Raw genomic sequence first — 26,796 nt, 5'->3', positions numbered from 1 at the left:
AGGATATCTTTATTAAAAAGACTCACTGCCCACTTTTAATGAAGGTGAGAGAAAACAATACACACCCCATCTGAGACAACGGACAGGGTCCTCTAACCAAACCAGACGACGCATGTGATACTGGCAAATACCTTTCAAACCCTCTTTTTACTTCATAAAGAAGCAAAAATGGGCACAAGGTCAATTCTAGAAGAATCCTTTGTATGGTCCCTTTAACAATACACTTACATTACACTCACAATTAGGGCTATGAGGACTCAGGCCTAAAGATTTAAAGATATTGGGCCCTCCTACTGTGAAATGTGTGAAAGGCATAGCCACTTTCTGGCCGAGAAGGAAGACACAGCAGCATGCCCATCAGCAACACTAAAAGCAGATTAAAGGCCCAGTTGCTCTGCCTAGGCAGAAACCTGCAAGGGCTCCAGAGGAGTGCATCTTACATGGTCCGGGGCCTACACCATCTCTACTTCCAGAAAGAGTAAGATGTGACATGGGAGTCAAACCAGCAATACAACCCAAGTAATTTACTGACAGAAACACAGCAGTTAAGGGAACTTTTATCAGGATCTTATATTGATAAGGTGTCAGATGTATTGTTAGATATGGTTCTATTTTAAAGTTTTATAAGGGGAAATATATTAATGAAAGTACACATCAAAATAATCCATTACAGTGATATTGCAGTCACTTACTCTTGTCATGAACAGTATTTTTAGGCAGCCATGTTTACCAGACAATATACAACATTAAATATATAAAAAAGGGTGAATGTCACAAAAGCAAGGAAACAGTTAAGGCTAGAAACCCAGTCAGGCCCCAGCTCACCCTGCTGTATTTAGTCACTGTAGCTTATCTTCAGTTTCATATACTGCTCTTATACACACACACACACACACACACACACACACACACGATAACGGAGGTTAACTGCAGATTCCTTGCTTTTGCAAAACCCCAAATCTATTTCAATATAGTATGAAAAAATTAGAAAACAGAAGAAAATGTATGTTAAAAAGGAAGAAGGGGAAGGAACACTGACATTTTGGGCTAAGAGAGCCTAGGAATTAGATACAATGCAAACAGTTTTGCAGGCTGTCAAATCTTGGCAGGTAATATTTTGCTACATGTTCTATTTACCAGAATGTGATATACATTATTCCTTTTCCCGGAGTTGTGGGCAATCAAAATAAATGCCACAATTAAAAAAAAAATCCAGTTACACATTCATTAACCTTTTTACCTACTAAGGAAGGGGACAAGGGTAAGAAAAGTGAAGTGAATGTAACTCGTCAACCATGTGCACATCCACATGTACCATACAATTAGGACATTCAAAAATATTGACATGAAACACTGATCCTATATTTTCCTTTTCTCTTAACAGCACATATGAAAACACCACTATAAGCTTTCACTGTAGCCAACAGAATTTTCACAAATATAAAAATTATTTTAAACTTTTAAATTGTTAAATTTCTTCAAACATAATACAGCTATATTGAAATAAATTTTTTAAATTGTTTCAACATTTAATCTCCAAAAAAATTAATCATCTCAGGACATTTGCACAGTTCTGTCAACAATCCAACTCTGCAGTCTTGAACTCGTCAATCTTCACTTAAAGCAAAAAGTTATCACCAAAACGAATGAAGCAGAATCCTTTCTGAGACTAATATAGTGGTGCTGCTCTGATGTTATTTTGAAGTATTACTGTACTAACAGGTCTAGTTTAGATTTACATTCAGTATTTTGGAAGAGTAGGAGACAGCAATCCCTTTAAAAGCTTTACCCTTTACTGGCTGCCCACCCAGGAAGCATCATTGTTATTACCCTATGAGGAGAATAAAGGTGCTGGTAACAGCTATAAGGGCAAGGCAATAGTGATTATTCTGAAGTTCCCTGTTCTTTGGATGAACTGTGTAAAACATTTTCTTAAAAGACTCCATGTTAAAAAGATTAAGAACAAAAAGTCTTCTACAAAATCCAGGAGTAGTTCTGCCCCTTCTTTAAAGTTTGAAGCTTGGGGAAAAAATGGTTTTGCAATAACTACAGGTTTGCTATAATAAATGTATATGACAATGCCCTACACAACACAGGGCCATACACACTGAAGACAAATGTGATTGATTGCTTTAAATGTCAAGTGGTATACAGGTCTTTACTTCTGTGTAAACAGAATGGAGAGGCTCCTGGAACCTCAATCAGAGTCCTGCCACGCTTCCATAATGTTCAGCCTTTGGGCAATGGAAATCTTGCCATGCTGCAGAGTTCAAATCCTGAGGATCAGGGTCTAAAGATCTCATGATTCAGTATCTGACCCAGAACTACTCTCCCGGCTAATTTCAATTTGTAGAGATGGCAAGTTATCTAATCGGCTTTTCTTCTGGCGAGATTGTTCTTTTTCTTTTATTAGAGCACCCCATGCCCGCTGGAGCTCTGAATCATCCTCTTCTGGAGATGTTACTGAATTTTCTGATTTATCTGGAGTCTTTTCTTGTGTCTTAGGTGCTGATCCTAAACGGGTCCATAAATTACCTAATTGGAATAAAAACAACATGTTTGAAAAACACAGAAATGGATAGTAATGAAAAACACTGGAAAAACTTTCATATGTTCAAAAATGTCTTCAATTTTAACCATTGTATTTCCTAAATTTTGAACACTTCAACTATGCAACCTTAATGTTCTCAACATTTTTTTAAATATAATTTAATATATTTTAAAGTGCGGGTCTACTCTTAAAAGTAACTATGTAAAATGACGGTTTTATTCAGTTCTGCTACTGTATGTATCCAGAGCAATCCTTGCTTATAGCAGTGATAGTTAGGGCTCCGTGTTTCTCACAAAGGTCGTGGAAGTCATAGATTCTGTGACTTCTGCAGCAGTGTGGCTGACCCCAAAACCAGCTGCAGGATGGGCCCTGCAGCCAGCCGCTGCTCTGATGGCCCCAAGGAGCTGGTCCTCAGGACCACCTGAGCAGCAACTGGTGCAGCTGGCCCCAGAGTCTGCCTGAGCAGCAGTCCCAGGGTGGCCGGAGCAGCAACTGGCCCTCTGGAGCTTCCTTCCCCGCGGTGGCCAGAGCAGTAGCTGGTGATGCAGGCCCTCAGATTCCTCCCCTCCAAGATTCAATCAGGGGTATTGGACAGGTCACGAACCGTGATTTTTTGTTTCTTGACTGTGACCTGTCCATGACTTTTGCTAAAAATACCCATGATTAAATCGTAGCCTGAGTGATAGTACATTTTTACTAATTTTACTTCCGTTAGAACTGTAGAATCACACATCTTTGAATAAGGCTTTGTGTACACTAGAAAGTAGTACCACTTTAACTATACCAGTATAGTTAAACTGGTGCAACCCACCCAATGTGGGCACAGTTATATCAGTATAAAGATGCTTTATACAGAGATACAACTTATTCTCCTTCCAGTATGGGAATAGCAACTCATAGAAGACACCTTTATGTTGTGTCCATGCTAGGAACTGTACTAGTAAATGTACATTGGTTAAAAAAAAACAAAAAACAAAATACCACCCACAAAAACACCCACACACCCTTTTATAACACAGTTATATTGATAGACCTGGTCTACACACAGATTTTGTAAGAGAGCAGTATTTAAATGCATCATCAAAAACAATTACAGTCTTCCCCTAATACTTCCCTTATATCTGTGCAGCCTCTATGTGGCCTATAGACGCTTTATTATTGGTGATTTACACGTATGAAAAAAAGACAGTATGATTCCCACGTTAAGTTTTCAGGGCTGTCACCAAGAAAAGCTTTCTTTTTGTAAACTGAGAAAATGTGACGTAGCCTCACTAAGAAAATTACAGAACTGTATCAAACTATTTTCACAAAGTCTCTTCTGAAAGTAGAGCCACACTTTAAAGAGAATGACAGTGAACATAAATAATTGTATTGCAATTCACAGTCAAAATGAGTAAAGGTTAGGAATACTAATGAACAGTTTAAAATGCAAATTCCTTGGTTACTACAGTTTTGCACTTATTAGCACATTATTACACCTCAGAGTTTGAGATATCTTTAACAACTGCTCTGTTCAGACAAGCTGAGCAAAAGAATAAAAAATAAAAATCAGGAAAAGTTCAGCACTGAGGATAGAGAATAACATTCAGGGAAAATCTGTCTTAAAAGTTCCTTTATTCTATATTTTGAGAGAAAAAGTAGAAATTAAATGCAATAAATTATATAATTATCAGGGCTTTGGAGCTGTGCTCCGGGTCCGCTCCAGCTCTAGGCAAAAACCTGCAGCTCCACTGCTCCGAGCTCCAGCTCTGCTCCAAAGCCCTGATAATAATTCATCCATCATTCTATGATATTCTCCAAGACCAGATTTTGAAGACATTTCAACCAAATTCTGCCCTCAAATATGGTGCACAAGTACCATTATCTTTTATGGGAATTGCATACATCTCTCAGGGCAGAATTTGGCACTTGTGACTTCTAATAACCATTAATATACTGCTTTACAATTTCAAAACATTCCACAAACATTCACTACTTGATTTCTAACTTCAGTCACCAGAATATTATTCCTCCAGGTTTTCATTTGAAGTTCCTCTTGTTCCCTAGAATCAAAGCAGTAAAGTATCTTAAAGGGAATAAGCCAACATTTATGATCTTCATTACAAAAACTGCTTTAGCAATTACAAGTTATTCACATGAGGATTTTGTAATAAAGCTCATGAGATGCAATCTCTATGCAAAATTATCAAGTCTAGAATTTTATCCACATGAATGGCAAAGCTTTAATGTTTAGGAATAATATTCTGTTTTTAAGTTAATATCCTTTGGTTATTTTCTAGTCAAATGTCACTAAAAGCATAAAGACATCATTGAGTTAGTAGTTACAAGCTACATATTCTCCCCTAAAGTAAAGTCACATTTTCTCTCTGTAAAACAAACCTGTTTTCTTCTCTCTGGTGTCAGAGTACAGGCCTTTCACATCTTGTTTGGGTATCCCTAACCGACTATGTACATCTGATACTGATTCTCGACGAGGGGTGGAGGTGCTACTTGGGGGCTTGACTTCTGGAGAGTGAGGTCTCTTTCCTAGTCTCTGCCGTACATCTGGAAATAACATGTCACAGTGATTAAAATGAATAATCACGTACTGCATTTTAACTCTTCCAGCTGATCCCATGTCCTTTATCCATTTGCAAAATTTGGAATTAGAGAGGTTATCTATGGCTGTTTTTTCTGAAGTCTTTTCATTAAATCTTTACATAGATTACTATCTTTGAAATATTCTGAATTCCTGTATTACAGTTAATCCAGGCTTGAATGATTTCTATGATAGATTTGTCACACGGCATCTTTGCAAGGCACCCCTTTTGGGATGTTTACTCTCAAGCGGTTGGGCTTTGTCCCAAAGATTAAAAAGTAACAACTGTTCTAAAGATTGCCAAAAGCTATCTTTGTTTTGGATTACATTTCTATTTTAGGAATATAAATACTGAAGCAAGAGAAAAGGGTCTCTGTGTGAGGCAGTTTATATGAAAAGTATGACTCCTTCATTAATTACTTTTTAGAATACATTAAAAAATCTGCTTCAAAATTACAGTATTACCTCCTCTAACTTTGAGAACAGAACTGAAAATCAGAGCAAAAGAATCTTATCCTAAAGATACTTAACCCATGACGTGAACCATATCATATTGAAAACTGTAAGGGCTGGTCTACACTACCGCACTAAATCCATCTACGTTACGCAACTTCAGTTACATGAATAACGTAATTGAAGTCGACATAGTTAGATCCACTTATCACGGTGGCTACACTGCACTGTGTCGAGGGGAGAGCGTCTCCCGTCGACTTCCCTTATGCTTCTCGGGGAGGCGGAATACATAAATCGATGGGAGAGTGCTCTCCCATCGATTTAGCGTGTCTTCAGAAAAACCCACAAAATCGACACTTGCTGCTGATCTCCTGGTAAGTGTAGACATGCCCTAAGATTTGGATCCCTGCTTCTGCAATAGGACTCAGACACAAAAGCAAATGGAACAGGAAGAGATATTTAAAAAGCTGTCAATCTGAAGGACATGAAAGATTAGAGAAAGGTATTAAACAACTGGATCATTTGGTAAACTTTATATAAAGAAAGTATTCCTTCCAAGTGACAAAGAGTAACCTCTAGGCATTACGCACATAAGAGGGTAAAGGAAGTTACAAATGCTCAAATTTAAAAAAATAATAAAAAAAGGACCAATGAACTAAGATTAAAACTCAAAACCTGCCAGTCAGAAGCAACCTAAATATTCTGCACTTAAACAGGATCTTTCATTCAAGACATTCAAAGCAATTCACATTATTTGTATCACGTTAGCCCCACAACGTGCTAGATATTTTCACATAGAAATACAGAATCTTTGCCTTAGAGAGCCAGCAATCTAAAAAGACAAATACAAAGAAATGTGGGGAGAACGGATATAAGTAAAGTAATTCAGACAAGAGTAAACTCTTCATCTCCATCTAACTATTCATTTTTCCCTGTAGCAAGCCCCAGTTTTGTCCCTAATTTTCTTATGCTCGTAATCTTCCCTCTGCATAAGGGAGTAGTTCATTCATCAGATAAAAAAAAAGTAGGCATTATACATTTATCTCAACAAGCTCCTAATATCTGAATACAAGCCACTTGCAATTTCACTAATACATGAACTGTCAAAGCCTGGTAACATAAGATTCTTTATATTCATTATGAGGTGTGAAACATTTGAGAGAATGTGGAATTGCATATCTGCAGAACCAACAGTTGAACATAATTCCTACAAGTTTATAAATTTCAGTACTGAACATACCCATTTAAAACAGCAAGTCATCCACTGTGTGTTACATTAGTTTTACATTACCTGATTTTGTAGTGCTGACTGGCTGACGCTGCCCTGTATTATTCTGACGTTTTTCCTCTAACAGTAGTCTTACATCTGCAACTTTTTCTGACGATCCTTTGCTGCCAATCCGGTTTTTGACATTACTGGATGCTATACTATCCGCTCTCATAGAGTTCCTAAATAAAGACATAATGTATTTCTAATCAGCAAATAAATTCCCATGAATGAAGCCCAACAGAGTCTTCAGGAAGGCCCCCGTGCATAAACACATTTTGGAAGTTAGTGATATCAGGATTTCCCCTATTAAGAAATGGGGGAGAAAACACAATATCTACCACTTAAAAAAAAAAAAAAATCTGCATTCCAGAATCAGTCATAGCTCTTCTTCAAACAAATTATCAATATGTTCAGAGCATTATATACTGCATATCCTGTAACAAATAGGTAGCAACGTTTTTCCAGTTTTAAACCAGGATATAAGCATATCTTGTCAAAACAACAATAGATAGAGTACCAATGCTTCTCTAAGTTTAGGTTCATTATCGTTTGTTACTCAAGACTATAAGCAATGTGCACAGGGGCTGCTTGTAAACATCTTACCTGTCAGGGATAGTGCAGATAAGGGATACATTTGTAGGCTATGATAGTACAGAGCTTGCAATCCCTTTAGCTAAAGAGAAAATGTATTTTCTTTGAAGATATCTGCTACAGTCTCTAGTAATAAGTGCTATCAGCACTATTCTGACCGCTACAAGGTACTCTGAAAACTAAAAGTAGTGATGTGAACAAGCTCAATCAGTATCTGTTTCAAACAGAAATACACCGGATTAATGTCAACACAGCAGTTCCACTGTAGTCAAAAGAAAAGGAGTACTTGTGGCACCTTAGAGACTAACAAATTTATTAGAGCATAAGCTTTCATGAGCTACAGCTCACTTCATCGGATGCATTTGGTGGAAAAAACAGAGGAGAGATTTATATACACACACACAGAGAACATGAAACAATGGGTTTATCATACACACTGTAAGGAGAGTGATCACTTAAGATAAGCCATCACCAACAGCAGGGGGGGGAAGGAGGAAAACCTTTCATGGTGACAAGCAGGTAGGCTAATTCCAGCAGTTAACAAGAATATCAGAGGAACAGTGGGGGGTGGGGTGGGAGGGAGAAATACCATGGGGAAATAGTTTTACTTTGTGTAATGACTCATCCATTCCCAGTCTCTATTCAAGCCTAAGTTAATTGTATTATTTCTCCCTCCCACCCCACCCCCCACTGTTCCTCTGATATTCTTGTTAACTGCTGGAATTAGCTTACCTGCTTGTCACCATGAAAGGTTTTCCTCCTTCCCCCCCCTGCTGTTGGTGATGGCTTATCTTAAGTGATCACTCTCCTTACAGTGTGTATGATAAACCCATTGTTTCATGTTCTCTGTGTGTGTGTATATAAATCTCTCCTCTGTTTTTTCCACCAAATGCATCCGATGAAGTGAGCTGTAGCTCACGAAAGCTTATGCTCTAATAAATTTGTTAGTCTCTAAGGTGCCACAAGTACTCCTTTTCTTTTTGCGAATACAGACTAACACGGCTGCTACTCTGAAAACTGTAGTCAAAGTAATTCAGAGTAAATGAACAGTCTCAGAATTACTAGACTGATTTAATTCACGTTATAATGGTTCCATCATGTTCTATCATATTATTTACAGGACATGCAGATTTTTATTAGATTACTAATACTGAAAATATTAAAACCTACTTTTACTTTTTACCGTTAAAGGGTTGTTGTTGGTTTGTGGTTGGTGTTGGTTTTATGCACATTTCTCCTAGATTCAGCACTGGAAACACACCAGTCAGTTCTATTTATTTTAATCAGGTTCTCGTGAATTAATACAATGCTGCAGTGTTAGATTTCAACATTGCAAGGGAATATTTATTTAACAATTTTACGTTTGGATTAAGGGTCAATTTCAGTGAGTTTTCTGTATTTCTTCTTTTAAATATCTTCCACTAAATCATGTCAGAGCTAAATAGGGCATGCTGATGCTGCCACTTCATTTAAGTCATTACAGCTCTGCAACTGAAATGACAAGTGATTGATCTTAACGAAGAGTCAAATGGGATAAGATTTCAAGGAGAGTTGTTAAGTGCTAAGGATTTTCACCATTAAATATACAACACATTGAGATATGGTATAGTAGCTTCTTCAGAAGGGATCCGTATTGTATCAAGTCAAAGCAGAATACAGCAATTGTTAAAATCTTCATGTGTACTACTGAGTCATTTCTTTTGAAATACATGGTCTAACTGGAATGATCCTAATATACAAGATGTTAATATTGTTCAGGGCACTGAAAAGTAAGTGGCTATTGAACATATTTTTGGACAATTCTTTTATATTTACTATTTAATAAACAGTTATTTCATAGGTTTTACATCATCAGTATATACTTAAAAAATTACAGTCCCAGTCTTGCAGACACTTATGCACATGAGTAAATTTAAACTTGAGAAGTCCCATTGAATGCAACAGGAGAACTCAGATATATAAAATTACTATGTACATATTCGCAGGATCAGGATCAAATGCCTGTACTACATGGGTTTTAACCATTAAAGGCTGACTCAAAATATTTAAGTTAATGAGTTGAGATCCTGAACAGTTATTGTACTTTTTTTTTTTTTAAATTTAAAAGAGCAGTTCAGTTGACTTTGTCAATTCATATAAGTGATTACATTATTTTCAATAGCTTTCAAGCTTTAAAAAATAACTTCAACCAAATCAAAATATAATATAATATAATGCAAGAAACACTTTGCGACTGGGGTTTTTAAGTAATAAAATGCAATAAATTAAATTTTTACCTAATAGTTTTCAATTGAGATTCCACCTCATCAGCATACATTGTCATTTTCATGCTCTTTTTGGGAGATGGAGTGGATATCATTTTCAGTTCAAGATCATAGTCCATTTCATCAGAATCAGACGCACTAGCACTTGATCGTCTTGCTGCACTGCGATCTCGAGACTGTTTGAAAGCTTGTAGTTCATCCCGGTACTCTACCACAACCCTGTCATCCTCATCCTCATCCATATCCTCATCTTCCTCCTCCTCCTCCTCTTCTTCCTCAATAGGCTCCTCAGGAACATTCACTAGGCCTGAAGCATAACAATTACTTTTGAGAGATTGCAGCTTATCTTTTTCATAAATATTTGCAGATTTTTTGAATTCACGTTGGTCCCAGGATACAACAGACAAAATGGGTCAGGTGATCTCTTCCACTGGACCAATTTTAAGTCCTAAAGAAGAGATCTGCGGAGCTCTAAAGCTTGTCTCTTTTATCAGCAAAAGTTGGTCCAATAAAAGATATTACCTCACCTATCTTGTCTCTTTTTCATAAAGTTAATTAAAAATCAAGATCTAGAAAAAATGGCAAGTAAATACAGGAAAAAATAAAACTGCTATAAAACAGGCCATAATCTGTACCATTCATCGTCTCAGAAGGACAGCTGGATTTTTAAAAATGTCTGAATAAGCGTATGATCAATAGGAAGCGATACTTGCTAAAATAAAAGATAATTAATTCTAATGCTTGTATAGTGCCTTAAGGTGATCACTGCTGGTGAAAGAGAGAAAGATTTCTCCTGGATCCCATATTCAGCACTGCACAACAGAACAGGTGCATCATGTATTGCCAATGTTCTAAATCTATAATATATACTCAGTTGGAAGTAAAACAGTGTTTTAATCTTGTGTCAGATGCAACAAGAGGCAAACACCGCCCCATCAAATAATACAGTGTTAATCATACACAGTTAAATGGATGATGGTGCACAGTTTCAGCACCCTCTTCCAACCTTCATGTGACTTCATATTCATGGACATATACAAGAATATATTCTAGAAAATATATTGAATGCACTTTGTATCAGTCTCTTTTTTACAAAGCAGTCAGCAGATATGCAGTCTCCTGTACAGCTTTTCCTTAGCACTTAATATATTTCTTCCATTATCTCCCTAATACACACACCCATAAATCCCGTGGCCACTGTAAAGGCTAAAATACCAATTAGAAGCTTATTGATAGCGTTTTCTGGACTATATAACCCTGGAATATATACCACCCAACTACTTTATTTTTGCCATGTACTGTAAGACAAGAGTTGAAATGGCAAATATGACAGTTTAAGATGAAGTGTAAACAAACCATTAGAGATTTTTGTCTTTTATGCTCCAGACCCCATTTCCTAGATCTCTAAAAAGAAACAATCAAGTAAAATGAAGTACCTACTGAATTACGCTAGCTAAGTGATTTGATGTTTTGTATCTGAACTGTTGCTTGCAAAACCATAGGACAAAATCTAAGTGCTGGAGAAAAAGCATAGATCTCTTTCACTTATCTGACACTGTTCTATTTATCAGATTAATTATGCACAATCTATGTCAAGCTGATAAACCCAAAAACCGTAACAATTATATTTTGGCAGGTATTCTATTAATAAGTATTTAAATTATTGTTTTACTTGAGAGATGCTTTTATTTAATGAAATGTATTATTTTAGAATTTACATTGTGTATACTGATGCTTAGGTTATATTTTGCATTTGCATAGCATCTTTCACAAGGACTCTGCCACTCTGATTTCTCACAACATCCTTGAGAAAGTTATCAAGTAAAGGTTAAGAACAGTGTTTAAAGAACTGGAACGACATCTGGACTTGAAACCTAACATTGTCACAGATTTCCTAAGAGATCTTGGACAACTGACTTCATTTCTGTGCCTCAGTTCCTCACCTGCAAAGTGGGAATAATGTTGTCCTGTCACACAGAGGTATTGTAAGAATATTCGTTCAGATATTATGAGTCATATAAAGTGGCTAGACAGATAGGAAAAACGAGGTCATGTAACAAGTAAATCAGTGGCTAAGCAGGGCTAAGAACCCTAGTATTTTGACTCAACTCCATGTTTTAACTATTAGAAATGCCTCCACCCAAAACTAGCATGTGGTAACCACCGTTTTCTCCTGGACTAAACTCTGCTTTGGTTAATTATTTAATGAGGTGGAGTGGACAGAAAAGGCAGGCCTGTGAAGCACAAAGACCTCTATTTTATTTCATTCTGCAGTTTCACAACAGCTGAAACGCAACTTGTTTGAAGATGTAAAGCACTATATATGTTCCCAGTACTGTCATTAATTACCTGAATGCCGGTGTTTATAAGGAGGTGTCAACCCAACATCATCCCCAATGAGTGTCCTTTTCTTTATCACATCACGATGGATTCGACGTGAATGATATCTTCGTTTCCTGGAATGCCAACAAAAGCAAACGCATTTCTGCCACGTAAAAGGCCAAAAGAAAGTGAGCTAAATTCAGCCACAGAGTAACAGCTGTAATTTCCATTGACTTCAATGGCAGTTGAACGCATTTACTCTATGGATCTATTTTGCCCAGTATGAATATCTCAACTATAAGCACTTGTTAATTTTGAATTAAAATTTTTATAAATATAAAGTCAACAGGTCAACTTTGCTAAAATACAAATCAATGCTCCCCACTCCCAAGTCTACAGAACTTTGAGGGATGACACTCACAAAGTAAATAGCCTTGGGGGTAAGCATGGCTGGACACATGTAAGGTTCTATTTCCCTTTATCATGTACTCACCAAGAGTTGCTAAGAATTCCTTTCATGCCACCATAATTAGGGTTGCCATATTTCATGTAGTACTGACTTCTTCTTGCAGCTCCAAGCTCTTTTTTATCATCTGAAAATGTGTAATTAAGTTAAAGGAATACTTTTTCCCTAACCACACTGGAGCAAAAATAAGGAGTGCCCAGTCAAAGATATGAAGCATATATAGTAATAGGTAGTCTCAACTATTGTTGAGCTATAAAATATCCAATCTCCTTCATGTGAGTAAAAGATCCATGTACTTACTAGGAACAAAACGGATTACAATACTTGCTGATAATTCCTCTGAAATAAAACTAACAGTAAAAGACACTGGGTTCAGCTAATTTCATTCCATGGAGACAGGAGTTTCCATTTATCACCTTCCTGTTGTATTATGTATCACTTTAAGAGCTGGAATGTGGAAACTATCTATCTACTTAGAGATATCCCTGTCAGAACTGTATGAAAAAGGACAGTCAAATTGGAAAAAAGTCAGGACTTGAGTTTACCTTAAATGCATTAATATTATCTATTGACATGACTGTAGCTGGTAACAGCTTCCACCAACACCATAAGCATGGCAAATAATTCTTGATGCTCAGAAAAGGCAAAATTCACCCTTACGCAGAGCCTATTTTGTGGGCTTCAGTGAAACCAAAGTGGTAGATAGATCTTTTGCTAAATCTTTGCATCAGGCTGAACTTCACCCAGAATAAAGTTTTACATATACGTTCTTCGCACATTAAAAATATACACAAGTACTATGAGATCTTAACATATAATGCTAGAAAAGCAATCTAACACTTTAATAATTTTATTTTTATCTGTGTTGTAAAGACATCATTCAGTCATCAGTCACCTTCAAACACTGTATAGTGCCTGTGCAGTGGGTCATTTACCTTTAGTAGCAAATCTCATGAACAGTTTGTTTCCTTTAGCCAGCTTGTTGGCTGGGCGAAGATCATTACGTAGGAGAGAATCTTCCTCTACCTGGGAGAGCGCATCCAACTTTGGAAAGAAAATATTTTAGATACAAAAATAAAATGTTTTTCAGCACAGATTACATTCAACAGTAAAGCTAACAAATGATTACTAGAAAGTTTATTTTTGTGTTAGGAGCTTTCCAGCAGATTTGTGAACTCAGCGGTTTTGCATTTCTTTAACAGACTGATTTATTAAAGGAACACTGGCAGGTTAAATTTTTTTTTTTTTTTTTTAAACAAAAAGATTCCCCTCCCTGTCTTATTAAAACCCTAAGTTACTAAAACTAAGCTTTTTAAAATCTAATTTACTTTCCACTACTTCTGACTCTATCTATATTTCATTCAACCTGGACAATGAAAGACAACTAGTCAATTTTATTTTTGCTTACAGTCAGTTTCTAGCCTGTTTATCAGCTTGTCACACACTAGCACAATGCTGCAATGTCTGGACTGCAAAAACCACACAAAAATGTTTGTTTAGAAAAGTTTCCATTAAATTTATTAATATTAAATTTGTTTTACACAAACTGAAATTTGGGCCTACATTGACCTGACAGTATTCTATTAAGCAGGTCATCTTAAAATAAAAGGCTTTTTAAAAATTTCTTTCATCTCTAGAAATATTTTAGCTGGTTTCTTTTGAAAAGCAGCATTATTCCAGATGCGCTGTCCCTGCTGTTGTAAGAGTGAAACAAATAAGTGTATGACTTAAATAGATACACTCCCCTGATGCATACCTTTACGTAGTTTGCCAAAACTGAATAGCTTGACTCCTCTTCATCCTTCCTCCTAATTACTCCCTTTATCTCCTCCTTCCAGTCTTTTCCATACCTGATGTCATACTGTCTTCACATGGGTGGAGCAGCTTCAGACTTCTCACATGCCAAATGCCCTCCCTCTCCTAAAAACTCACTTTCACAAAGCCACCTAGGCTGATATCCCCACTGACAAAGTCTCTGGACTTCCCCTTGCCTTAAATGTTTTCTAAGTACTAAATCTGATTTAGCAATTTAATTTCTGATGCTATATAACAGTCTAGATTCTGTACAATATTTTTGCATTAAGAGTAGAATATCGGAACGACCTCACTGCCCAAAACTGAATCTCTCATGTTAATGTTTTTCTTTCTGTACTGACCTCAACATCACTTGGATTGTCATCCTCAACCTCTCCTTCCTCGGTCTCATCATCCGAGCTTTCCTCCTGTTTGTCTAAGAATAAACAAATTTTAGGTTATTCTTCCTGATTTTATGATGTCGCCAGCATTTGATTTTCATTTCGTTATATTTTTTTAAATCAAACTGAGTAAGTTATCAATTGTTCCTGTGTCGCCTGGAAAATAATTAAGATAGTAAACATCTGCAAATATTTTAAACAGGTGTGTACACAAGATAACTAATCAGAGAGCTTCCTTCATGCTGGCGCTCTCTATTAATGTACGTGGTTGAAGCAGTAGGGATGGATTTAATTTTAATTCTCTGTTTAATATAAGACAACACACTGTGTTTCAGTTTATCAACAGCAGAGAGGTTATTAAATGCCTTAATTTTGGTGCCTCTTAAAATATTTGAGTTAATGTTTAATAATTAGAAAGTTACTGAGATAATCTCTGCAGCTAAAAAATTATGAGTTATTTCATTTCAAGAATCTAACGTAAGTAGTTTTGGAAGCAATCTTTTAACCAGTAATAACTGATTACACTAGTCTATTGGTTGTATACATTGTGCATTGCTAGTTGATGGCAGATATTTTCAGTTTATTTTTTGGGGATAAGAAAAAGATTTTGTTTATATTATCAGCAGAATCTTGTTTCAAATATTTCTGAAAGACAACTTAATAGTCCTTTAACGGTGCCTCTCACTCAGGTATCTCAAAGCACTTTACCAACACTGGGTAAGCCTCTCAGCAGCTCTGTTTAGTAAGGAAATATAGAGATTCTTCACCTAGCAACTAAATGCAGCAACTGTCAGGGTGCATACAACAGCTGGTTACAGCACACAGCAACTACACAAAAGTTATGGGCAGGAACTAAAGAATACTGAACCCAAATGAAACCATGGAGAATATTCAGACAGCAGAATGTAATTACTTTGGTGGAATTTGGCCAAGTTATCAGGGCTAGCATCCTGCCTCTTATAAAAAGGGCCACAGGATTTTTAATTACTGCAAGGGTTTTTAATGACAAAATGTGCCTAGGTAATTCCAAAATTATTTAAAAAAAGGAATATATCTGAGCCAAAGCCTCCCTAATCTTTTATATTTATCAGATTCCTCATACCTTAAATTTCTTCATAAATTCTTCCCAAGTGAAGAAGTCTGAACTTCACCCAGTATCCTGCTTTTCCAGATGCAGAAATGTATGCGGGAGTTTAGGTCAATACATATTTTACTACTGTTGATATACATAATAAATTACTTTGCACCCGACAGGATCAATGTGAAAATATATGTCCTCAATTTAAATAAGGTCTTTCCCTAGTCTCCAAAAATAACACAAGATGTATTTTAAGAAAGTTACATTTTGTAGCATCTTGGTATTTGCCTGAAATCAAAGGTTATGTTGTGTTTTAAAACTGCACAAAAAAGTTTCCAGTACAAAGAAATAAGACATAGTATAAAGGAGGCTGGTAAAATGGTATAAAAAGCTCTGTTATCTTCCTCACAATACCTATTTTTGTATAGACTTAGTTTTCCCAGGGCAGGAAGGGAGTTGCTAGAAAGCCCCTGAGTTGCAGAGGAAAGCTGCAAGGAGAAATCTGCTATGAAGGCATCTAGAAGCATAACAGAGTTGTGAAAACAAACTACATATGATGGCTTCTACTAGTGCATAACCTACAGAAAGTGAAGATTGGTAATCTGGATTTTGTTCATGCAACTCATACCCAAGCAAAATTTAGCATCTCAGTTAAACCAAATGTTTTTATGAATTGCATTGTCACTATTGGTTGATAATGTGCAATTCAGTATCTTGGTTTGAACCACATCACAGGAAGTTAACACATCACCTGGCAGCAAAACAGTTGGATATAGTCAAAGTAATAAAGCCACAAATTCCTGTTCATGGAAGTATAATGGGGTTATGATTAGGGGGATGTTGTCAGCAAGTAGGTTCCAGGTTTATCACAATTTGAAGGTGTACCTTAGCTGCTTCAGTTTATACAACTTATCTGGCAGTATGCTCTATCTGGAAAAGGAGACTATGGGCACTGTGACAGAGTGGAATATGTCCGAGTCAAATTATAAACATTATCTTGTTCTATGTGTGGAAATGTTGGACACTGTGACTGCATAAGCCTGGACATGCACAAAGACTCCTTAAAGGACTAACACTAAGAGCCATCAAGACTGAAATCTGGGGTCAACAACTTGGATTGCCTTTCCACTACTGGCCCATCCCCATGGAACAATGGGTTTTCTACACAGGGTCCTGCAATGGAGAAGGGGCAAGCATGACTGAGAGGTCACTAACATTTCAATCTGAGCACATGGCTCAGAGGAGAAACCTTATTTAAGGGCAAGGTTCTGCTGAGCGGGGGGGAGGGAGGGGCGGAGAGTGGGAAGTGACCACTGGCTACATTCAAGGACTTGCAGAAGAGAGAGAGAGAGAGAGAGAGAGAGAGAGAGACCAATACACGCAGAGACATGCACAAGAGGGACTCTGTCCAGCTTAAAATACTGATAAAACCTTAGACTCACACAAGGGGCGAGCTCATACTAGGACTCAGGATTTTTGTTTTCAAAGATCTAACTCAAAAGTTTTAAGAATAAGGTCACTGTGGTTAAACAATTCCTGTGTTACTTGCTTTCCTGCCATGCTGTCCTCAACGGGGTAAAGCTACAAGCCCAGAGTGCTCACAGCTCTGGTGGAACTCTGGGGAGTGTATGTGACTGAGGGATTCAGGAGATTTCTGACATTGATTTCAAAGTCCTGGATGGTGGCACCCCACATCCCAAGGAAGGGCATTAGACAAGAGGTCAGAGCTTGGGAATGTGCCTTAGGGCCTCAAAGCTAGAAACAGTGGCTAGACTAGCCAGACTCAGTTGGCTTGTAAGCACATGGGACCCAGCAATTGGATCCATTTGCAATAGATCTGCGAACATACAGTGGGGTACTGGGTCAGGTTTTAACAGGGTCAAATTCAGAGATAATATAAATAGTGATGTAAGTTACACATTGGTAAATCAATGTCATCTGCAGAAAGGACGGTGTAGTAACAAGAAAAAGCAACCAACGGGAGGGTTTAAGAAGATAAAGCATCTTCTTACACCCACTTGTTTGTTTCTCATTGTTACCACCCCACCCTTCCACCCACTCAGCTTGTGAGTTACAAGTACCGTGTAACTTTCTCCACTACTTCCAACACCTCTGAATTTGTCCTTATGTTTAGAATGTTCAGTACAGACCTTATTACTGATTTTGGTATCTCTCCAACCCACCTTTTAGGAAGCAGCTCCTTCAAAAGGTTTCCAAGATGAAAGCCTTTTTTAAAGTGGCAGAGTACCATTACCTGAAACTACATGACAGAACCTCCTTCAGTAACTCAAATTATGCAGCACCCACACCAAGAAAATATATTTTAAAGAATGCGGATTTTTCACTGCATGATCTGTATCTTCTGTGCATCTACCTTTCTTGTTTTTTTCAGTTGCTTTCTCCTCGTTGTTTTCTCTGTTTTTGAGTTTATCCTGATCAGGCATAGAGCTCATATTTATAAGAGCTCGTGTTGCTGTCACTTCATCAAGCCAGACCACATTACCTAAAACAAAAAACCCACACAAAAATAGTTCTAGTTAGCTGAAATTTTCACAGGCTCTTAAGATTATATCCTTTATCTTACAGTCCTTTATGTAGAAGACAAATTACTAGTATAAAACTTCAGTCACCTAATAAGTTATATGCACCAGTAGGAAGGGAGATTATCAGATGTGTTTTATAAAGGGAAAACAAATCCTTTAGCATGTTTGATCAGCAAGAGACAACTCTTTTCATACAGCACTACAAAGGCCATACACCACATTATTTTCTGATCAAAACTAAAAGAACGCTGAAATGATTAAGGTCTACATAAATAATAGGGGCTCACTTATTTGCACCAATAACTAGAAGACCCACTCAAGATTATTACTTTCTGAATATGCTACTGAGCAACTATGATCAAATCAAGGATACTGACTCATAAAATGATCTGTTCATTTATTTTGAAGAGTGTTGTTTAGTTTCACTGTGTAAAACTCTTGACAGTATTCTAGAAGTATGACTGAAGTATATTTTGTAAAATAATTAAGTTTAAGTAACTAGAGACCTCATTGCAGAACTCTGCTGTTAATCTTTGCTGAGAAGAAAGGAGAGACTGTTAACGGTTTTTTGTACGGATTATCAAATTTGTAGATTAGTGATGCAAGGATTAGCAAAGTTCTCATGCATTGAAGAAAATATATGTAGTAAATCTGCATTGTAAGAAAAATGCCTGTAAGAAGAGATAGAATTAAAATTATATGCAGTAAAACTGATCATATGTCAGGCTGATGATAACGCTGTTACAAATGTGATGATGAAAGAGAGGAAAAAGAAGATTTGAGAGGTGCTTCTTAAAAATAAGTATTGAGAAAAATTCCTTTTATTGAGATGCATTCAGTCCAGATATAGCCACAAGCATTATATGCTGCTCTGCTGTTTAATGATTCTGGAAAAACCAGAGCTATAAATTTTATTTTGTTTTATATTAAGATGCCTGAACAGATAAGATTCACTGTAAGGGAAAACACCCATATTCTAAAAGTAAAGGCAGGCTGAAGAAAGAAAAACTACATATAAACCAAATACCTAAAGTGCCCTTCAACCTTTGGATTTTTAAAGTCTACACCTTTTCTTTGTTTCTCACGCTGAAGAACAAGAACATTACCTCAGTATGTCTCAGACCTTTAAAAATGCTACAATACTGTTGCACCAATTTAAGACACACTGCTGCAGCTTGTCATTTTCACCAGTGTTAGCATCTTTCACAACATTCTATATTGCAGCAGGGTGTAGCCAACCTAACCTGCTAGAGCTGGGGTAATTTTTCTCACTAACCAATAACTTAGCTATATATTGCTTTTGATATTCACAGTTCTTTATTAACTAGTTCTTTCAAACACCCCTTTGAGGTAGTTTACAGATGGGGAAGCTAACCCACAGAAGGGTCAGCGACTTGCTAAAAGCCACAAAGGAAATCAGTAGCAGAACTAGTAATAGAATCCAAGAGCTCTGGAATATGAAAAATATTAAGAACTATAGGCTAAAGACTTAGATTACTTACACGAAGTGTCATCTAGCCACTCAATATGAGCAGGAGGATACTCTTTAAAATAGGCAAAGATGTCCTGGGTACTCATCTCATCTACCCCGCAAATGTGGACTGTATCCAGCCTCACTTTAGGGATTGCTGTAAACAAGAAACAAAACCACTGCTCATTTTTACAAAATGAATTTATGTATTAGAAACATGTTCAATTAAAAATCAAAATCATTTTTAAAAAATGGAAAAAAAGTCAGGTACATCCTATACCAATTTAAAGGCATGATCTTCTAGTTTAATGGCCTGGAACTTAACTTATAATTTCAGAATGTTTTGACCTTTCTAGTTGAAAATAAAAATAGGATACTATAAACACAAAATCATTAGGAATACTAAAATGTATTGCTATAGAAATTCTATTGCCAATCACTGATTATAATTTAATTTTAAAGACAGCATGCAAGTGGTTATTAACTTTTCAATAAGAATGTAAAATCTTCAGCTTAATTTATAGGTACATGATCAAATAAAAAAAACAAATCATGCCATTCTGAAAGTTTTTACCTAGTATTGTTACAAGCAGTAGTAAGGTTATCCATAACTGAAAATTAATGATATTATTTTTCCTCTGTTTTCAATGTCTTCATCATGTATTTCACAACCATCTGTACAGTCAGTTTCAAGTTTCCTCTGTATAATCAATGGCCTAGATCTTGATCCTGCAAATGTATCTGCACAGAAGGACCATTAGAGCCTAGGTCCTGCAACTGCACCCACATGGGTGGGCCTCTGAGCACATTGAGCCTCACTAACTTCAACAGGATAACATGCACGTGGATCCACCCACACTAATGCAGTTGCATGATTGGGGCTTTAGTTTCTTTTTTGTATGTTCTTCACACAGCAACAAAGAGAAATATTTTAAATAATATGGGAAAACGTGGTGTAAAACCACAAAGACTGGCAAGGGATTCAGAGGCAGGTGCCAAATTGTTTTCAGATTACTTTTAACCCTTACAAAAAAAAAAAAAAAAGTAAAGTTGATAACATCGCTTTCATTAAATATTGAATGGACAACCTACTGGAGCCTTGTAACTGTGTGGGTGTGCCAACAGCTTCTGCTGTGTCAACTGACAGAAAAGCCTTGGACAGCCAATCTACACACAGCTGTGGATATTGCTGCCAGGTCAGCAAAAAAATGATGTCTGCCCAAAATGGTTCTGTTTCTTTTAAGTGTCATCATCCTCCCACAATAATTTTAATTGTATTTATTTTTTAGATTGTCTTCAAGTTTTTTTTTAAATGGGAAAGTGAACAGAAAAAAAAGAAAGTGAAAAATACAAGATATTACTCGTACCGAGGCTTGCTTTTTCAGGAGCATCTGGAAGGGAGTGAGGTAGTATGGCCATCAAGGCAGGAAACGGGAAGGAAGCAATCTAGAGATTCTGCCTTTCGTTCAGTTTGATAAACTCATGGTACTTTCCCTACCTTTCTTCATCATGTCTCGCTCTAATGCCACATTCCTTTGGGCAAGGTTCACTTCAGCTCGAAAATGAAAGCGCTTCGCTCTTTGCTCCTTTTTCTCAATTGCTTCCTGCAGGAAACAAGGTCCAATGGAAGAGGAAATTGGTGCTTTGGTCCAAACAAGTTTCATTGTAATACCAGACATTTAATAAAACACAAATGGACAGAAATTAATCATTACAAAGTTTCTATTAGTTTTCAATAGGCATGGCTGAGTCAACAAAAAAGAAAATTATGTTAAAAAGGACAAAATTAAAAACTCTTTCACAGCTTGACTAAGAGTAAAACGATTATTGTCTTGTGGCCCAAACAGCATAATGGGAATCATGATGTGTTGTCCGTCACTGACTCTGTATGGCCTTGGACACGTGCTTAATCTTTCTGATGGATAACCATATTAACTTATCCTTAAAATGAGTATACATCAAAGGCAAAATTCAGCAAATCTTTACTTGAAATAAATGTTTCCTTTACCAGGTACACTAATCTTTTATTTTGAGAAGGCTGGCTTGTTTACTTGGAGGAAAAGAGAAAAACACATTGAGAAGATACAGATCACGCAGAATTTCTAGACAGTTACAAAAAATAACGTGGAGATCTGTGGCCCTTGGGAATATCCCTTTGTGTCTACACTGTGGCCTTTTGGAATATCCCTTTGTGTCTGCACTTCACTAGTACTAACTGGAATGCTGTATAGAGAAATCTTGCTGGGATTGGTAATCCAAACTATTTCCAGGGAGCCCATCAACAGATTCTCTAAACACCAGGGATACAAAAGATGTTATGCAAGCCCTCAGAGACGGTAATTTTCTTTCTTGTGACTAATTAAGAATGCCTCAGTCTAAAAAATTAATAAGAGTGTTTTAAATCTCTCTCAATCAACTAAAATGAAACTTGTCTCATAAAAATATCCTTAAACAAGAACTGCCCTCTGATATAACTACAAGATAAATTTGACCTTTAAATCACAGTTTTATTAGATTTCCCAGCCAACTCATTTTCATTATTCAGCACTGTATATCTTTATCCATAATTATGTATGCCATTTTGAAGCTGTTATTAAGGAATGTAAGAAAGGAGGGAGATTTTCTCACCGATACTATAACTTTAATTGCTTCCTGAACTACAAGTTTCTGACATACAGAAGTTATAGATTTGTAGCCAAGAATGCTGATTTTCCATCTCTAACACCAGTTCCATTTGTGCTCTTGGGCAGGTAACAAGTTCTCTGGCTAAGCTTTCTCTATGCAAAATGGAAATAAAACTCATGCACCAGCACTCACAGTGCTGTTGTGAAGATTCATATTTTATCATGTTCTGAAAATGTAAAGTCCTAATAATACCACAGAACACTTAACACAGAACATGGAACAATAAATTTTATTTTCAATTTCCCGATACAACATACAGTGATCTGTCATAAAGTGATGCCAATTATTTAAAAATTTCAGTGTGTGTCAGGGAGACCAGCTGCAAGTTTAAGCTTCCAAAGAACCACAAAATGATCAAACCTTGTTTTGAAGTGGCCATTAATTTATGTATTTAAGGCCCAGTGTGTGGAAACACACAATGATGCCCTTTGAAGACTCAAGACAATGGAACTAGATTTTCCTGCCAAACACTTGTTTTTTCTTCTCTGTCAATACAATAAGAAAAATTCAGCTGACCTGACTCTGAAGGGCTTTGCTTTGCACTACAGAGTAGCATCACTGCAATTCCAAGAGAGTCTCCTTGTTTTTTGGCAAATGCACTGAACATTTAGAAACAGTATTAAAAATTGTTGTTGAAGTATGAGAACTTTGTCTACAAATAAATATTTCACTATAAAATCATAGATATTTGGCTCAGCATTTTCATAGAGATTGTTTATTTTTGTATATTTTGTGACTTACAAATTGATGACTCTAATAATTTACACGAGACAGACATCACAGCAGAGAAAAAATTTCACCAACCTAACATCAAAACAAGAGCTCTCCAGTTATAAAAGATGTCTAAAGTCAGTAATTAGTGGTCCAGGAGCCAAATTAGTGATCAGCATTGCCCAAAAGAGCCCCAGTAGTGTGAATTCTTTGTTTCATTTATTATTGTACTATATACTATACTATACTACTGTATATAGATTCATAGATACTAAGGTCAGAAGGGACCATTCTGATCATCTAGTCCGACCTCCTGCACAGCGCAGGCCACAGAATCTCACCCACCCACTCCTATGAAAAACCTCACCCATGTCTGAGCTATTGAAGTCCTTAAATCATGGTTTAAAGACTTCAAGGAGCAGAGAAGCCTCCCTCAAGTCAACCATGCCCCATGCTACAGAGGAAGGCGAAAAACCTCCAGGGCCTCTCCAATCTGCCCTGGAGGAAAATTCCTTCCCAACCCCAAATATGGCAATCAGCTAAACCCTGAGCATATGGGCAAGATTCACCAGCCAGATACTACAGAAAATTCTTTCCTGGGTAACTTGGATCCCATCCATCTAACATCCCATCTCAGGGGATTAGTCCTATTTACCTTGAATATTTAAAGATCAATTACTTACCAAAATCCCATTATCCCATCATACCATCTCCTCAATAAACTTATCGAGTAGAATCTTAAAACCAGATAGATCTTTTGCCCCCACTGCTTCCCTTGGAAGGCTATTCCAAAACTTCACTCCTCTGATGGTTAAAAACCTTCATCTGATTTCAAGTCTAAACTTCCTGGTGGCCAGTTTATACCCATTTGTTCTTGTGTCCACATTGGTGCTGAGCTGAAATAATTCCTCTCCCTCTCCTGAATTTATACCTCCGATATATTTATAGAGAGCAATCATATCTCCCCTCAACCTTCTTTTAGTTAGGCTAAACAAGCCAAGCTCCTTAAGTCTCCTTTCATAAGACAAGTTTTCCATTCCTCGGATCAGCCTAGTAGCCCTTCTCTGTACCTGCTCCAGTTTGAATTCATCCTTTTTAAACACGGGAGACCAGAACTGCACACAGTATTCCAGGTGAGGTCTCACCAGTGCCTTGTATAATGGTACTAAAACCTCCTTATCCCTACTGAAAATGCCTCTCCTGATGCATCCCAAAACCGCATTAGCTTTTTTCACAGCCATATCACATTGGCAGCTCATAGTCATCCTACGATCAACCAATACTCCAAGGTCCTTCTCCTCTTCTGTTACTTCTAATTGATGCGTCCCCAACTTATAACTAAAATTCTTGTTATTAATCCCTAAATGCATAACCTTACACTTCTCACTATTAAATTTCATCCTATTACTATTACTCCAGTTTACAAGGTCATCCAGATCCTCCTGTATAATATCCCGATCCTTCTCACAGCAAAGTGACTGATCAAGTATTATTATTTTATCAACTTACAATTGGTTAACAACATACTAAAAGCATCCTGATTAATAATTAAGGCTCATATTTTGTCACAGATATGGTTAGTAAAAATCATGGACAGGCAATAAACAAAAATTCAGCCGGTCCATGATTTTTACTAAAAATATCCTTGACAAAATGGGGAGGGAGGAGGGTCCAGCACCCACAGCGGCTGGGCTGCTGGAGTGGGTGCACGTGGGGGTGGTTCCCCTGCTCTCCCCCACCGCGGCTGGGCTGCTGGGGGCGTTCCCCCTGCCCCCACAGCTGGGCAGCTACAGGGGGGGCTCCTGCCTCCCACGGGAGGTGGGAGCTTTAGGGACCCCCTAGAGAGCTCCGGGGTCTCCTTGCTGCCCAGCAGCTAGGAGTTGTGGGGCTGCCTGCTGACAGCAGTCCAGCCCCGGGGCAGAAAACGTCACAGAGATCTCTGGAAGTCACAGATTCCATGACTCCGTGACATAATTGTAGCCCTATTAATAATTAAATCACACAGTGTTTTAACATCAAAACAGCCGCAGGAAACACATTAAAGAGCCAATCTCTGGTCTAAGTGTACCTGTAAATGACCATTAATCTGAATTTCCTGAAGACCAGCTAATAATGCTTCCTATCCAACAACAGTAATACAAAACTTGAAAAAGACCCACAGCACAATATTACCTTGGAGGTGACATCTATTCCTGTGATGAAACTTCCAGCTTTGTTTTCATACCTTCTACTAGTGTCCTGAAAAAAAAGCAGAAGTGTGATGAAGGCTAAATGCTATAAACCAGTGAGACTGATAAAATCTCACCTAGAAATCAGCTCTAAAATAAATCCATTCCTTTCTACTCTCTCCTAACTCTAAGCTCCAGTATGTTCTTGATCCAGATGCGTACAACACTCACTCAATGGAATTGCGTACCAACAGAATGGATCAAAACACATACAGCTTCTTTTGGTATAAGTAATCTTTAGCAGTAGTTAAAAATCTAGTATATCCACAATCACAAGGGGAAATGTATTCTGCCACAGCAAGAAGTGGAGGTGATAATCAAACAGCTTTACCAACTCTAACTTCCATGGTTGCAGATATAACTGTCTTTCAATAGAAAAATGTGTGTTTAACATAATCATATTATTTTAAGACATTAGACTCTCTAAAAGTTACAACGTACCAATATTAAGTTATCAAGCAACTTTTTAACACAAGATAACATTAAACTCAATTTTCATATTAAAAAAGTAACTTTTAAGGCTCTTGGCGTCATTGGTTCTAGTCCCATTTCCCAAAATATCCCAGTCTGAATCACTGCCTTTGTTTTGTTAAATCAGCCTCTGAATGTCATAAAAATGAAGTGCGACATGAAGGGGAAAAACCAGGGTTTTTCTTTGTCGTCAGTTAGTTCTGCCGAGTTCACCAGATTGCAGTAGCTCATGTAGACTCTACGCCAATAATGCAATTTCTTCTCCTCCACCCTCTAGCTGAATGGCCACTGACCGTCTCGTCCTGGCTTTGAGGCCTCAGCATTCCCCTGGGCTCCCCCCCCCATGCCCCAATCTGTTAGGGCTGACACGCCGGCGCGTCCACACTAGGGTTCTACCTCGTGTTAGCTCGCTCGAGTTACTCCCTAGTGCACAGCCTCAGAGATTCGCCGCCCCCCCCCCAGGAGAGAGGCTGCGGCACATTCACCGCCTCGCCCTCTGTGCCCCCCCCCCCCCGCCGCCGCCAATCTCCCACTGCCCCACCTCCCCCTCCCGCCAGCTTCCCGCCTCCACTGTCTGCCCCCTCCCGCCATTGTCTCCTCGCCCGCCCGCACCGGGAGCAGCTCCCGCAGCGAGCGCCGCACGGGGACGGTCTCCAGCTCGCCCTCCTCCACCTCCATGGGCTCGGGCTCGGGGCCGCGCGGCAGCGGCTGCTCCTGCTCCTGCTCCTCCGCCGCCGCCGCCTTCACCGAGATCCGCAGGCCCCGCACGGCCGCCATCGCTCCGCCAGGCCCGCCCGCAGGACACAACCAGCGAGAGGGGCCCGCCGGATGGACTGAGCGCCGCGCCGCGCCGCCTCCGAGCCGGCCTCCACGAGCACAGAGACGGGGTGGCGGATAGAGCGCCGCCGGCAGGGCCACA

General features: G+C 38.0%; 1 protein-coding gene across 2 annotated transcripts; it reads right to left on the bottom strand.

Moving 5' to 3' along the window:
* Positions 1-1,377: 1,377 nt before the first annotated feature.
* NCBP3 (nuclear cap binding subunit 3) lies at positions 1,378-26,796 on the bottom strand. Of its 2 annotated transcripts, XM_038375891.2 has the most exons (14): positions 26,490-26,759; positions 25,351-25,416; positions 21,281-21,386; positions 19,814-19,939; positions 18,143-18,271; positions 14,652-14,725; positions 13,431-13,539; positions 12,523-12,622; positions 12,057-12,163; positions 9,720-10,014; positions 6,874-7,031; positions 4,931-5,095; positions 4,548-4,593; positions 2,499-2,535 (listed from the first exon to the last, which is right to left on the bottom strand). In XM_038375891.2, the coding sequence occupies exons 1-13, from the start codon at positions 26,652-26,654 to the stop codon at positions 4,571-4,573; spliced, it is 1,623 nt and encodes a 540-aa protein (XP_038231819.1). In that variant the 5' UTR covers positions 26,655-26,759; the 3' UTR covers positions 2,499-2,535; positions 4,548-4,570. The 2 variants fall into 2 exon arrangements, with proteins under 2 accessions (XP_038231817.1, XP_038231819.1); XM_038375889.2 differs by lacking the exon at positions 4,548-4,593 and having other exon boundaries at positions 1,378-2,535; positions 26,490-26,796.

This window comes from Dermochelys coriacea, chromosome 17 (genome assembly GCF_009764565.3).
Source record: "Dermochelys coriacea isolate rDerCor1 chromosome 17, rDerCor1.pri.v4, whole genome shotgun sequence".
In the NCBI taxonomy this organism is placed as follows: Eukaryota; Metazoa; Chordata; order Testudines; family Dermochelyidae; genus Dermochelys; species Dermochelys coriacea.
The sequence above is the reverse complement of the archived record's forward strand: the minus strand, read 5'-3'. Positions and strand labels throughout refer to the sequence as shown.

What these genes read in the sequence shown, in the direction of transcription:
- NCBP3 (XM_038375889.2), bottom strand. Translation starts at nt 26,654, where the DNA reads ATGGCGGCCGTGCGGGGCCTGCGGATCTCGGTGAAGGCGGCGGCGGCG. An exon ending in GCGAGACATGATGAAGAAAG is followed by an intron (nt 19,940 to 21,280) that starts GTAGGGAAAGTA and finishes TCTTGTTTACAG; the next exon opens with CAATCCCTAAAGTGAGGCTG. An exon ending in AACTGAAAAAAACAAGAAAG is followed by an intron (nt 14,726 to 18,142) that starts GTAGATGCACAG and finishes GTTTATTCTTAG; the next exon opens with ACAAACAGGAGGAAAGCTCG.